At 33.5% G+C, this 15,250-nt stretch overlaps 1 protein-coding gene across 2 annotated transcripts in view; it reads left to right on the plus strand.

Annotated features, from left to right (window-relative positions):
* Positions 1–7,708: 7,708 nt before the first annotated feature.
* The window catches only part of LOC101744668 (autophagy-related protein 16-1), a 168,092-nt gene continuing 160,550 nt past the window's right edge, over positions 7,709–15,250 (plus strand). The window contains exons 1-7 of one of the 2 annotated variants that reach the window (XM_038011746.2): positions 7,709–8,089; positions 8,891–8,998; positions 9,363–9,528; positions 10,408–10,570; positions 12,837–12,925; positions 13,475–13,528; positions 14,968–15,124. In XM_038011746.2, the coding sequence (XP_037867674.1) occupies positions 7,996–8,089; positions 8,891–8,998; positions 9,363–9,528; positions 10,408–10,570; positions 12,837–12,925; positions 13,475–13,528; positions 14,968–15,124 (831 nt within the window). In that variant the 5' untranslated portion in view covers positions 7,709–7,995. The remainder of the gene's footprint in view (positions 8,090–8,890; positions 8,999–9,362; positions 9,529–10,407; positions 10,571–12,836; positions 12,926–13,474; positions 13,529–14,967; positions 15,125–15,250) is intronic. The other variant, XM_038011747.2, reaches the window with a different exon arrangement.

Genomic DNA, 15,250 nt, shown 5'->3' on the forward strand with positions numbered 1-15,250 from the left:
TTAAGATAAAATAATGATTTATCAAATGAAAAAAATTAAGTAACTAATCTTAATTTCAGATCACGATGTCATGGTTTCATCTTATTTATGAAACCACTGGTGCGACAAGTAAGTTAATTTGAGACGTACTGCGATAGGTTAATTTCATAATTTAAATATATTATGCGCGTACTTAATTTGATTTAAAAAATAGGTTTTAATCTGAATGAAAACCATTTTAGTAGTACCTAGTCAGAATATTATTTTGCAGCTGTTTTATTTAGCTATAAAGTTCCAGATTCATTGGATACTACGAACTACCGTCGTAGAGCAGAAGATGATAGTGACGACGTCGACGAAGATACGTTCAGTTCTGTAGCAAGAGTTGGAGGCTCTCTGGTAGATTTTGGGAAAACAAACAAAGATCACGACCTCAACAAAGACGAAGCCAGCCAAGAGACAAGAGGTGAAAGCGATTCCGATCGTAATAATGATGATGGCAAGTAAATTGATCATATTATATTTTTTTAATTAGCGTACCTAAACGACATAGTTTCCACCCGACCGACATGTATGGTTTGAAAAATAAGCATCACATTATTAACATTTACGAGCAAATCTGCAGGTTGCTTTTTACTATACTTTTTATGATGTTTTAGATGATGACTCCGAAGACAAAAGTAGAGTGACAAGGGCTTTAAAGGCTGCTGATTTTGAACCTGAAGGTAACAAATGATAGTATTTTGACTATATTATTTTATTATCAGTAATTATTCTTATTACAATACTATGTACTGAACCTAGATGATTAGTTTAACAGCACCATAATAAAGTTTTATTTCTTATAATAGATAAACCGAAACATTTTGGAAGACATCAACCCCGTTCATCAGAGGACGGTGGGTTTCTTTGTTTTATATGAATATAAATGTAAAGTAGAAAATAAGAAAGAGACGATTTATTGAGAATATTAATGTTTACCTCTTTCAGAGAGTAGGAAACGGCGTAAACGCAATATTAGAAGCTAACTTGTCATTACCAAAGTGAATTTCTAAAAACAAGCAAGGACGGTATGCGATTGTATTTAATTTTATGAAACATAGATTGCCCTTTCTTTCTATTTAAATAACTACATCACTTACAGTCATTATGTATTTCACGTAGCTCTGCGTTCTGTCAGTCTTGAAGTTCCACGTTGCTAAACAAATTAAAGCGCAGAAGCAAATGAATGCACTTTGGAAAAGTCTGGAAAACTCATAATTATTTATTCTGTGCTACCTCACTAATTTATAATATTTTTAAGTTAATATTTAGGTATATAATCTCCGAATTAAAGTTGTTCAGTTCTAAGTTTTGATGGTTAGAACTCACAGCCAATGGTATTAATTGGTAACAGAAGCTTCTAGACATTTAACAAGGTGAATTCCCCAACCTGTCCTGAGACATGAAGTCGAAATCGACTGAATGTATTGTATAACAAATGTCTTACCTTACAAGCCGGACTACAGGAACGCTTCGCAGCATAATATGGGCAGGTTGGTGGCACTGTACGAGCTCAGAATATCTATCACCAGTAATGACCATATCACGAGCATAAAATATTTGAGGGTTTCATTTTTATTTAACTATTTTATTCCTTATCGTGGAAGTCGTATGTTTTGGACATATGCAAACTATTAAATTAAGACCTGCCATAGAATTTTTAAGTGTCTTGCCATTTAGACCATGGACACTTAAAGTCTGATGTAATTGTTCAGGCTGATGCCTCATGAAACATAAAACTTGAAGAACGGAAACTTATGATCAAAAAAATCAAATGCTTAAATATCCGATAACATGGATACTAGATATAATACAAGGTATAATAATTTGCAATTTACGTTTTATTTTTCAGAGTCTATGCAGAAAACTATAATCGTTATTGATTTGTAAACTGTTTGGATCCAATAAACTTGTTTTTAATTTACAAATAACTAAACTGATTATTTGTGTTTTTCGTTGTACCATATTATTTGAGCTTAAAAGAAGTAATTGAGAACAAATTAATAGAAAATTCAGGAAAGAACGAATTAACATGAAACATTTCTCAATTTCTACTTGAACGTAGTCTTTTTATTTGACTAGGCTCAAGCTTTTTATACCGTTTTCCTATATTGATTTTAGAAGCTATTGTCGTTGGAACCCCATATAAATAATGTATGTGTTGGAATCGAAAATCACGACCTTTTATTGCTGATACGACATCTATGAATAGGTACGTACGTAGAAATTTATCATCAATCTAAATTGTTTCGTACGTTGCATTTTATTGCACCAGTCACATAACGTTGGTATTCCAGAGTATATCGTGTGTGATCTTATTAACGGAACTGAAATCATAACTGAATATTTTTTTTTTTTTATATTTCAATAAATGTTCAATGGGAACTTTGAGTTCGTCAGAACAATAGGTACTCAAAATACCTCCTACGTTTTTATGAGATATGAACTTCATCGTTGATTGAAATAAGTATCTATGTGTTTATAACAAATCACTACAACACTACGCAAAAAGGTTCTCAAGCTAACCGAAGCGTAACTGTTTTTATAATTTTACATTCCCCTTAATTTCCAATTTTTATTACCGCTAGGTATATCTACTTAATATAATACCTACTGAGTTACACCACCTTATATAAACAAAGTTGAGGTGTCTGTTTGCCATCTCCAGCTTAGAGCCCGGTTAGCTCACCTACTCGTTCGGTAAATCTAGTATGACCCCTCGAGGTCAGTAGAATAGGCAGGTAAAAAAATTGCCATTTAAAAAAACGCACTTTTAACAGCCAGGCTAGACAGAAACCAAAACATGCTTTTTCCGAATTTTACCAGGTATATATTTCTATAATAAAATTAGGAATTTAGTTTCCAAGATATTTATGATATTATTTATAAAGCCATTATTTGTATTCTTACACGGTACTAATGACAAGATTAAAACACAGGATAATTTCTAAATTTGTAATTGCTTTAGTTTAAGTAATCACGACAATTGTGATGAGTCTTAGAACGACTCTAAATTTTTTTTAAACCACATTTAAAAAACCAGACACTAAAATAAAATAAAATATCCTCAAAGTATTCTGCGTGAAATACACAGCTAAACATAAAAAGAGCACTAAAGTCTACGTAGGCCCAGAAGTTCCCAACTATAGGTGAGATCAAAAGTAAAATAGAATCTAGAGCACGTGGATTACAGCTGTATCATCTGCTTTCAAGTGGAAAATAATTGGAGTACCTAAGTTGTTAGTTAGCACTATGAAAATTAAAATTCGTGATTAAAATTGACCCCTACATGCTCGTATAAACAAAAATGATTAGTTCTAGCATTTTACGACGACGCTTCGTGCTTATCTCTCAAATTTTAAGCATGAATGGTCAATCTCATCTCGTGACTTCCTAACTTAGTGGGAACATTATTACCATAATATCGTTCGTTGGAGTTAATTCCTCATTCATCAGGACTTCGACTGTTACTATTCAATTAAGGATTCGAAATTCAATTATAAGTTTAGAGAGTCAAAGCTGAGAAGTGAAGGTATGCGCTTCGAAGGCGGCGTCTAAATTAATTCTTACTTTGAGATATGATCATCCGGTAGCCCCTTTAAACAATTGAGATTTTTCAGTTTTTGTTACAGTCATAGATTGTCAGCATTATTTTTGGTTCGTTTGAAAACAATTTCTTGTAAACTTACATACTCATTAATTTTCTATACGCAAGGTACCTACTAGGTATAAATACATAAACTTATCTTCATAAAATATAGCTAGTGGGTATGCGATAAAAAGCTAGTTCTAGTTCTACATTACTTCCATATCATACGATATGGAATATACCTTTCATATCTTCATTAGTAGGAAGTATCGTGATCTTATTTTCTTAAGTAACTTCTTTTTTTTTTTTTTATTGCTTAGGTTTTACTCAAGCACTTATTAAAACTATCTATTAGATTTGAAAAACAGATATGTACATTAACAGTATTTGTGGTCACAAGAGACTAATTTGTCGCCAGTTAAATTATGTGCTAACTATAAAAATTTTCACTAAAAATTTTTTTTGCAATAAAACTTACTTTGCACACAGAAATATTAAACAGTATGCAGGCTTATTTTTTTATGGAAGCTCTTCTCTCGGAGGCATTTACAGTTTCACCAGGAGAGGTGGGTGGACTTAAGGGCTCAGCCAGGAGGGGAAATTTTGCTAACAACTGCCCAGGCGCCCCCAGAGGTGGCTTTGCGAAAGCTTCTACCGCTGGATTGGAATCGCGACCTACTCAGCCGTCTAACCGAACACCACACTCATAAATCGTTATAGTCCGCATGCAAGTTTTGTATACTATTACTTTATTACGAAGGGCCTTTTGCTCCGCTTGCTTAACATGGGGTGCAGTCTGCCGAGGATCAACGCGGGGAAGTCACGGACAGACTATGTGGGGCGGGATTTCCCATATCCCCCATCCGGAGAAGCATCCATTAATTCATTATTTATATCTAAGAGCATTCTCGTGCTCATTCTGCGGAATTAACCTGTTTTGTATAACAAGCGTTTGGACTATTTCAAATCTAATAAAACAGTTTTCAACGCGGTGCAGTGCATGTTGACTGAATGGATACTTGTGTAAACTTTTTGAATTCGTCGTGGTCTAAAGGATAAGAAGTCCGGTGCATTCGTGTTGAGCGATGCACCAGTATTCGAATCTCAGGCGAGTGCCAATTTTTCTAATGAAATATGTACTCAATAAATGTTCACGTTTGACTTCCACAGTGAAGGAATAACATCGTGTAATAAAAATCAAACCCGCAAAATTACAATTTGTGTAATTACTGGTGATAGGACCTCTTGTGAGTCCGCGTGGATAGGTACCACCGCCCTGCCTATCTCTGCCGTGAAGCAGTAATGCGTTTTGGTTTGAAGGGCGGGGCGGTCGTTGTAACTATACTGAGACCTTGGAACTTATATCTCAAGGTGGGTGGCGCATTTACGTTGTAGATGTCTATGGGCTCCGGTAACCACTTAACACCAGGTGGGCTGTGAGATCGTCCACCCTTCAAAGCAATAAAAAAAAAAACTTATGAAGCCGTTAGTATCAAGCAATTCAAAGGTGTTCGAATCCCCCAGGCATGTACCAGGAACCAATTTTTCTAACGAATACGTATTTTAAAAATGTACACGATTAGCTTCCACGGTGAAGGAATAACATCGTGTAAAAATCAAACCCGAAAAATTACAATTTGCATAATTACTGGTGGAAGGACGTCTTGTGAGTCCGTACGAGTAGAGGTAGGCACTATTTCTGCAGTGGAGCAGTAATACGTTTCCGTATGAAGGGTGGAGCAGCCGTTGTACTGTAAAAACGGAGACCTTAGAACTCATTTCTCAAACTGGGTGGCAACATTTACGTTGTAGGTGTCTATGGGCTCTGATAACTGCTTCACACGTTATCGACGTCCACAAACCTAGTAATAAAAAAATCGAAACTTGAGAGGTATAAAGGCACACCCGGATCGAACGAAGTTCCTTTCGATTTATTAGTGAAGGAATTGTGATAAAAAAAAAATTTTTTAAGTAATAATAATATTTTTATGTACAAAAAACCTGTATACATTCAACAAAAATAATCGTCGCGTTACCACACTGTTCAATGCGAAATACAAAGAGGAAACGAAAAACGAAAATAACTGGCTTGCTTTCTATGACAGACAGAGAGAGAGACAGACAGAGAAACACGCGCACGCCGCACGGCTTACAACTATAGCAAAAAGTTTCGTTACAACTTTTGGTCTTAATTTTTTCCTTAATTTTTTTAAAAAGTTTTTTTAACATTCGCGAATTGCTTATTAACTGTATCTCTTTGTTCTATCTTATGTATGAGACTCTAGTCACAGTCACACACAGAGTCACAGTCCAGTTTATACGTAACATGCCTTTAAATGCTTAGTCTGGCCATAAATACTGTTACAAGTAAAAATAAACAAAATATTACATTTGAATTTGGAATCTGTCATTGATAAATGATTGCTCAGTTGCTGAGTTTTCTCATTTTGGCGCCAATACATTGTACAATATTTTGCGATATTAAAATGGAGTGGGGTTATAAAGAGAACCGAATCGCTGTGATTGCATTACACAAAGTAGATATGGAGCCAAATGCAATTTTTAAAACTCTCCATACGCTTGATATTAGTAAAATGTTTGTGTACCGGGCTATTAATAGGTGCAATGAGACCTCCTCTGTTGGTGACAGAAAAAGATCTGGCCGTCCACGTAGTGTTCGTACGAAAAAGCCCATCAAAGTAAGGGAAAGAATTCGAAGAAATCCATCCGAAAGCAAAATATTTTATATCGGGAGATGAAGATAGCACCTAGAACCATGTCGCGTATTTTAAAAGATGACTTAGGACTTGCAGCCTGTAAGATACGTACTGGTTATTTCATAACTGATAATTTAAAAGAGAATAGGGTGGTAAAATCGAAACATCTACTGACGCGGTACGCAAAGGGAGGTCATAAAAAAAATTGTTTACAGATGAGAAAATTTTTACAATTGAGCAACATTTTAACAAACAAAATGACCGTATTTATGCTCAAAGCTCTAAGGAAGCTTCCCAATTAGTCGACTGAGTGCAACGTGGGCACTATCCGACTTCAGTGATGGTTTGGTGGGGTATTAGCTATGAAGGAGTGACTGAGCCATACTTTTGTGAAAAAGGTATCAAAGCATCGGCACAAGTGTATCAAGATACCATTCTTGAGAAGGTAGTGAAGCCCTTTAACAACACCATGTTCAATAATCAAGAATGGTCCTTCCAGCAAGACTCGGCGCCAGGTCATAAAGCTCGGTGTACGCAGTCTGGGTTTGAAAAGAACGTTTCGGACTTCATCAGAGCTGAAGACTGGCCGTCATCTCGTTCCGATCTTAATCCGCTGGATTATGATTTATGGTCAGTTTTAGAGAGTACGGCTTGCTCTAAACGCCATGATAATTTGGAGTCCCTAAAACAATCAATAAGATTGGCAGTGAAAAATTTTCCCATGGAAAGAGTGCGTGCTTCTATTGATAACTGGCCTCAACGTTTAAAGGACTGTGTTGCAGCTAATGGAGACCACTTCGAATAAGCTTTTTATACTTTTAATTGTTTTATATTTATGTATTAAGCTAACACACTGTAAAAGTAATAAATGTTATTTGCGATAGAAACTTTTTTTTCCTTTGTCTCAGTATTTATGGCAAATCTAGGTATACACTTGACAGATTTTAAGTATTGGTATTTCATGTCTATTAAATTAATATAACCCACTCCTAAGCATGTTGGCAATTTTCAAATATATTATAGAAACATGCTACTTGAGGACTCTCCGCCGAAGAAAAGGAATCCAAATGAATACCCACCTATTCAATATCTACATATAAAAACTCTACGTGCTCGATGTAGCTTTTTGATTTATTACAACTGGTCCATTGCAGTTACAAGAAATCTCCAATACTTTGCTAAGACCTTATTTCATTTTCTTCTTCCATCTTCTTTGCTCAAACATGCCACATCAATTTCATTTCGATCCATTTCACTATTCACAACAGCAGACTACTTCCAGTTGCACTTTAGGGTTAAACGAAAAGCTTGGCTGTATGGTATAATACTTTCGTCTACTAGATTAGAAAAACTTAACTATACTGTCAAATTTCAATTTGTCACTTATGAAAACTTCAAAACATATTGAATGGAACTATTTAATATTGAATTGTGTGGTACTAAAATTATTTAAATTTTATAATTCATCTATCAATATTTTCTAACCAAGTGGTTGATAAACATTCTTACAAATGGACTAGCCCATATACTTCTATTTTTTTAATATAAAAACAAGTGAACTGTCTACAAATCTTCCATGAAACAGCATGACATCTGTTTGTTTTGATTTTAATACTTTATTGTACTAATTAATTTTAATACATATCTGCAAAAACATTGCATGAAATAATGGAAAGTCGAGAGTGGAGAAATAACATTATCAGCAAGTTGCAAACAAGGAATAAATATGAAACAGCAGCATTTCAAGATATAATCAGTTTTCGTAAGTTACCTAACCTATTGCGAACTAGTGATCCTTTGTTTATTGTCAATTAGCAACCGAGTATTTTGAAATTTTCAGAATAATTAATCTAATCCTATAATAAATTCATTTAATTTTATGCTAATCACTTTCAACACGAAAGTAAACATCTTAATAATTAATGGATGTGTAGATAAAATTTTAATTACCATAAATGTACGTATTTTTAAACGTGCGTCATTTTAATGATTATAACCATAAAGCGTACTTTGTAACTTCAAATAATTAACTGAATGTGGTTAAAATATATTTCATAGTTTTGTTCCATCAAATAATTAGAGTATCTAAAATTACTTATCACAGCAGAGCATTTTTACTATACATAATACATTACATAGTTTTCACAATAACTTTGATGTTGATGTTAATCGGAAACCATTTAGTAATTCATTAGTAGCATAGCTAATAATGCTGTCTATATCAAAGTGTCCAAATTTAATTACTAGTCAAAGTGTGTATCAGAAAACTAAAAGATGTTTGTATATTGTTTCTAGGTGGACTAGTGCCTGTTTCTTATAACTGTCTGCAATACAAAAAAACATAACCCATAAATAATTCCAGCTCAAAATCATTGAATGAGCAGAAATTATTAATTTTTTAATTTATATAAAGTTCAACTGTTAATCTGGAATACTCTGTTATATTTTTTATGATTGAAAAATATAAACAGCATAAAGAAAAAAAATAAGTCAAGTTCAAGATAATGTTTAAATGTAAAAAAATGATGTGCTCACACTCAATTTACAATACTTATGTTTCCAGAGAGTAGACTCTTTGACAATGTCAATACCTTAAAAAATGAAAATCTGCAGCTAACCTTATTAAATGAAAGGATTAGATTTTCAAGCACTGATGGGTCACCCAGCGGAGGTAAGATTTCGAAACTATAAATATAAAATTGCCATAAAGCTATAAGCAAACCTCTCACTGCTGCAGCTATTTGAAATTAGTTACGTCATGTGCCTTTAAATAGTTTGATTTTAATGTAATAAATATGTATTATATCCAGTAATGTTGATTAAAAATCTAGATCCCTGACATACACAAAAATTCTGACTGTCTACTAGAGCCCACAAGACCTATAATGTGTATAATCATCAAATTCAAATGTGCATTCAGTCTTAATTTCTTTAAAATAGAGCTGCAAATTGTAACAGAACAATTAAACAGATTAGCTTCCGCAATTAAAAAAGTGTACTAAATACAGTACAGTACAGTCATCCAATTTTTACAGCAAGTGCCAGCAATGAAAGGATACAGGCTATGGAGCAAAAAATTCTTGTACAACAGGAAGAGCTAACATCATTACACAGACGAAGGGGGGAGAATGCACAGCAAATAATGAGTCTCAATGAAAAAGTACATGACTTAGAGAAACAGCTTCAAGCAAAGGATGTGATGTAATAATCTTTTAATATATCAAATTAACAAAAATAATGTGATATCTTATAATTGTAAGAAATTACTTTACCATAGGCAGTGGCTGTACTCCTGGTATATTTTGTGCTTATGGACCAAATGACCACTTACCATCAACAAGCTGCTCTCTCTTCTGTGTTCAACATTAATAAGAAGACTTGATTAATCTTCTTAATATATATAAATTACGTGTCACGTTCTTTGTCTGCGATGGACACTTAAACTACTGAACCGGTTTTTAACTTTTTTTTTAATATGTGTTTTGTTCCAACCTAGGCCATAGGATAGTTTTTATTAATTAACAATAAAATGAATTGTTATGTTGATTATAGTTACTAATTGTAAGTTTCATAAGTCTAAAAAAGATGGCGCCTTAATTAAGTTTTTACAGACAATTGTAATACTGTTTGACATTAATATCTCATAGATGGCGCTTTGTTAAAAATACCAACGTTTCACATAAACTTTAATTTAATGGTATAAACACCACGTGTTGCTGAGGCTAAAGTTTATTAGAAATTTATTTCGTAGTAAATGTGAAACCCAATTGTTCTTACTTTGTGAATTTTTGGTATGAGCATAGGCGGCCACGTGCTATTTAGAACCAAAAACCTTAGCCACAGCAACGTGTGGCCGGGTTTGCTTGTAATTACTAACAGATTTTACATTAATTATGCTTGTTATATCACAGAATTTTCACGCAAGACTATTTTTATGTACACTTATGTATAAAATGCAAATGTGCATTTAATTTTTTAAAGTTTGTAGGTGTACTCATCTGTCAGTGAACTCAGTAATATTATTATATTTATATTGTTAATAACCGTTATGACACTTAAATTTGGAATATCATTTTTTAGAATTTCAGAAAACACAGCATTAATTGCTTCCTTACGAGCTGAAATACAAATGTATGAAACAAATATGTCAGAATTGCAAGGTTTAAATCAAGTGCTACGCGATGAACATCAAGCCTTACAGATAGCATTTGCATCTATTGAAGAAAAACTGAGGAAGGCCCAGGTAACTTAATTTGTCATTATTTAAATTCATGTTTTAAAAGAAACAAGATCTTTCGAAACGGTATATTATATAGTCTGAAATGTTGCCATTATACTTATTAACCATGAAATCATAGGTAGAATTTCCAGTGTTAGAATTAAATAGGCACATCGATGATTTCAGTATGTTTAGCAAATAACAAATTCCAAGTTTGTACTCTGAAATACCTTGAATAAAATTTTCTCTTAGTTTCTCTTTGAAATAAATTAACTTGTCAGACTTTTATGTCATCTTGGCCTAAAGGCTTTGTTGAAATCACGCATGCAAGTATTTTTTCTTTTCTTTTGAATTGTATAGTTATTCCATATTCACGAATAACTTCTATAATGAAAAAATAACATCGTGTAATCAAAATCTCACAATATAAATTGCAAAATTACTGGTGGTGATTGCATTGGGAGCCGCCGTCTGTTTCTGTCGCGAAACGATTTGAAGCATTCTCTGGGAATGTTGTATATAGGTTCTGGTAACCATTTAGCACCAAATTAATGTGTCGTAAGATCATTCATTCGTGTATGAATAAAAATATATTTAGCATAACACGCACTATACCGATTATTAGTGTTTATTATTCTTTTTTTTCCCTACTTAATCGTTGGTAGCCTAAGGGGCTATTCCAACTTCGTGCGGACTGGTAGGAGAGTTCACGGGCTCAACTTGAGAGAATTGCTAACACTAGCTCTAGCAAGAGCAATGCTTCGCTGAATCTACTACCGGATCGGAATCGCGACCCAATGAAAAGATCCAGCGAGAAACTCTTTGGGTTGGGTCTATGAGCTAGTTTGTATGTCGAACTCTTCGTCGGAGTCGTCGACCGAAAACCTTATCAAACGCTACCGTTACAAAAACAAACGCAAGCAGTTAATATTAGTGCGACAGCCAGCCGCTAGATGGCATTATTCATAAAATTTTTACATAAACAAACTGCAAAATATTTGGTTATTTGTCATGAATGTACAAAAAAATATCCATCTTGAATACAAATCATAAAATATATTTAGAAAAAACAAATTGTTATTGAGTATTGGTCAGTCTCTCACGATGAAATACCAAAAACAACAGTACAAACTATAGTTTACTAATTCTGCAACTTCCAGAATTATGAATTACAAAAAATAATAAATCATAAGTATATACCGTTCATAATCATCATCATCAGCCTGTATCTCTCCAATGCTGGATGTAGGCCTCTCCCATAGTCCGCCAAATGAACGATCCTCTGCCTTCCGCATCCAATATACCGTTCACTATTATGGAACTTATATCAATTTATTATCTTTTCTGCTTCTTAATGAGCACTCTTGCCTCCCTGTATGTCAGCTGTTTAATGATCGTTAACACGAACGAAATTGTGAATATTTTTCGGTTTTCCTAAATACTTTATTCTTTCATCTAGGCACTTCTAAGAGTCAAGATGAATAAATAAAATCAAATCGTAACTCAATGGTTGTTTGTGTAAGACGCTTTGGTAGGCTATTAAAAAATTAAAAAATAACCACTGCGTTTGATGCGTGCTATTGTTTATATTGAGTACAATATTCTTGGCATAGTTATGTTGCTTGTTAGTACGAACAATTTATTCCAGTGGAACTTTAGATTTTTATAGCATCATTTTAAATTTGGCGTTCGTCCAAGCCGGGGCGAGGTTGACGTTTCATAATATTCAGTGTGTTATCTTTAATTTTAGTTATATAAATAAATTCAAATTTAATCCGAAATAAAACGTCAAACGAAAATCTAAATGGACGAAAACATACCTATACGATACCTTGCAAAAGCCATACGTACTAATTAGTTGCTGAGTGTCCGAAGTCACGCTAGACTATTTATTTAACGAAAATATTGTTACTTACTTAAATTAACGACCTCAAGTAATAATCCCTGTGGCTCGTAAATTGTAACACACTATATCTTTTACGGCACCTCACGTGATAAAAGTTTTGTATACGGAAAACTCATATAGCTATGTTACAAGTAACATCACTTACAGATTCAGTCGGTTAGAACGTTTCATGGAAGTGTGTCACTTGTTTCATATAAGCTTTAGCGTTGAGTTTAATTTTTTAAAAAATCAACGAAATTGTGAAATTAGTGAATTTAAATTTCAATTTGTCGTAATAAAATGCGGAAATCCTTTAAATCGGTAGACCATCCATTGACGTATATTTTGTGTGAATCATTTAAATTCATCTTCATTTTGTTTTAGTGTTTATTTTTGTTATTTTAGGACGAAAATCGATCACTGGTTGAAAGACTTATAAAGTATAAATCAAAAGATGCCGATAAAATGAACGAAGAAAATGAACATTATTTAAAGTAAGTAGTAATTGTAGTGTGAATTTATTTATCTGTGATTTGATAACTAAAATATTAAGCATGTTTTTTGCAGTTTCATAGGTCATGTTTTCATTCACTTGTCGTTGCCCACGCACATGTGATTGAATCCATAGTCATGTCAAATTTTAATCAACGATACCTTTGTGACTTCTTTTAAATATTTTTCGTAGGAAAGTTTGAATGCAATATTTTTGGGAATTTGGTAGCAATGTTTTCGTGGCTGGAAGTATTTTAGTTGCAATGAATCATAGTGAATGTCGCTGCTGTCTTTAGTTTTATGTGCACTCGAAGAGAAACGATTTGTCTCATACAAAGTTCGATCTGGAGTACCAGTATTTTAGAAAGTTTATTTTGTATGGCACAAGTCGTTATAATAATTAACTGCACAAAAGCTGTGAAGTTTGTGTTGACATTTTGTAGAGGCCATAGAGTAAATACAGAGGGCGCTGTGTGTGCGACGCAGCTTCGATAGCTTGCAAAAGTACCCATGATATTTGTTTGCTTTTTTTTGTTTAATTTCTTCAACAGGTCAAGCAACCCTACCGCGTTTTTCTTCAACACATTCGGTAGAGTTAGTTTCGGGTGAGTTTGACATAACGTGAAAAGAGATGTGGTGGTTTGAAGGCATTGTGGCGTTCATATTGAACATTTTATACTTCTCCATAAAATGGCCCATTATATTTATGTCTTAACTGCACTCTGAAACTGACTCATAATATATTTTTCTTCTTTTATTATTTTTATTGTTATGAATGTACAGTAAAGGAACTTAATCTGGTTGATTTTCTTTTGGTGTTTATGACGTGTGTACATACCCTGGCACTTATATTATATTTAACTGGGATCTTTTCATTTTGTTGTTGTACAAACGTCCTTATATCATTCTATTTACCTAAAACATTATAGCGTGTGATATGTGCATGAGTTTTGTCTGTGTAATATTAAAAAAAAATATCTTCAGTTAATAAAGTATCGTGAATTCATGTTCTATTAATGTAAGTAATTAAACGCGGCTCATATACGTAGCAATCGTTTAATGAGCTGTGAGATTATTCGTTTGCGTCAACACATGTGTAAAAATAGGTTCGTATGAATGAACGATTTCGGTGTAGGTACCTACTATGATTGTGTTTTTCGTCTACCACCAGAATAACTATCTAACCAATTGCAAAACTGATATCAACCTTAATAATTCCATCATAAGGAATGTTTTGAGGTATTTTTGAATTGTAATTTAGTTGAGTACTGATCATTCATTGGTCTTTATTATAATTTCTTTTAGTATGCTTGTTCTCAGCAGAAACTTGATTTATCACGCATTATGCATTCAATCGTTTTACTCTTAAAATTTGTATATAGTTTTTAATTCCATTATATTGCATGTCAACTGTATTATAGACTATGTTGCGGCGTTCATTGAAAGTATAATGATTTACTAAGTGAGAAAGGTAATGGCTTCAAAAAAATTAGGTCATGTTGGAGGTCAGGTCAGGTTGGAAAAAAATATTGGTGAAAATGCAATTTGATTATCATCATTCGATTTAAAATCAATTCTGGTCAATGGATACGTTTGGGTCGCGGTTGAATTTAACCAATGTAACAACAACCTTTTTTGCATGCTGTACAAAATTAATACATTTTTTTTTTTAAATTACTCATTGATCAATTTACCTAAATTATATATTACATCGCTTGAACAATAATAGCTTTACGGTTCGAACAGTCGTAAATGTGGGAAGCCATGGATGCAGATTGTTGCGTTGTGAGGAAATAGAACATTTACGATGAAATGTAACATCGTAAAGAATACATAAATGTCGATAGAAGACACACGCGCGCTAAACGTTAAACGTATTCTCCAAAGAAACTCTCGTACGTCATGATGGAATGTTTTTTTATTAATGTACTTTAAACTCTTAGTTATGTCAGGGAACAACGCAGCAATTTGTACGAACTATAAGTCCTAAATAATTTCAAGAAACGTCGAAGAAAATCCACAGTGATGGATCCATTGATTTCAGAAAGAAAAGCGACAAACTACGGAAGGAATTGGAAGAGGCCGCAAGGGAGGGCGGAAGTCGAAGCAGTGGCGGCTCAGCGGGAAGCACAGACGACAAGATAATGGATTCCTTGCCTTACTATGCGACGGCTTTGCCCTCCAAAGTTGCTATTCGATTTGTAAGAATGTTTTTTTTGTTAATTAAAAATGTGTTCACGTTTTCTTATTATTGTTACGCGGTGGGGTTCGGCATAAATAAATGTTCCACCAAAGTACAATTTAAAACTGTATTTAACACTTAGAAC

The sequence above is a fragment of the Bombyx mori genome, chromosome 6, assembly GCF_030269925.1.
Source record: "Bombyx mori chromosome 6, ASM3026992v2".
NCBI classification, from domain to species: domain Eukaryota; kingdom Metazoa; phylum Arthropoda; class Insecta; order Lepidoptera; family Bombycidae; genus Bombyx; species Bombyx mori.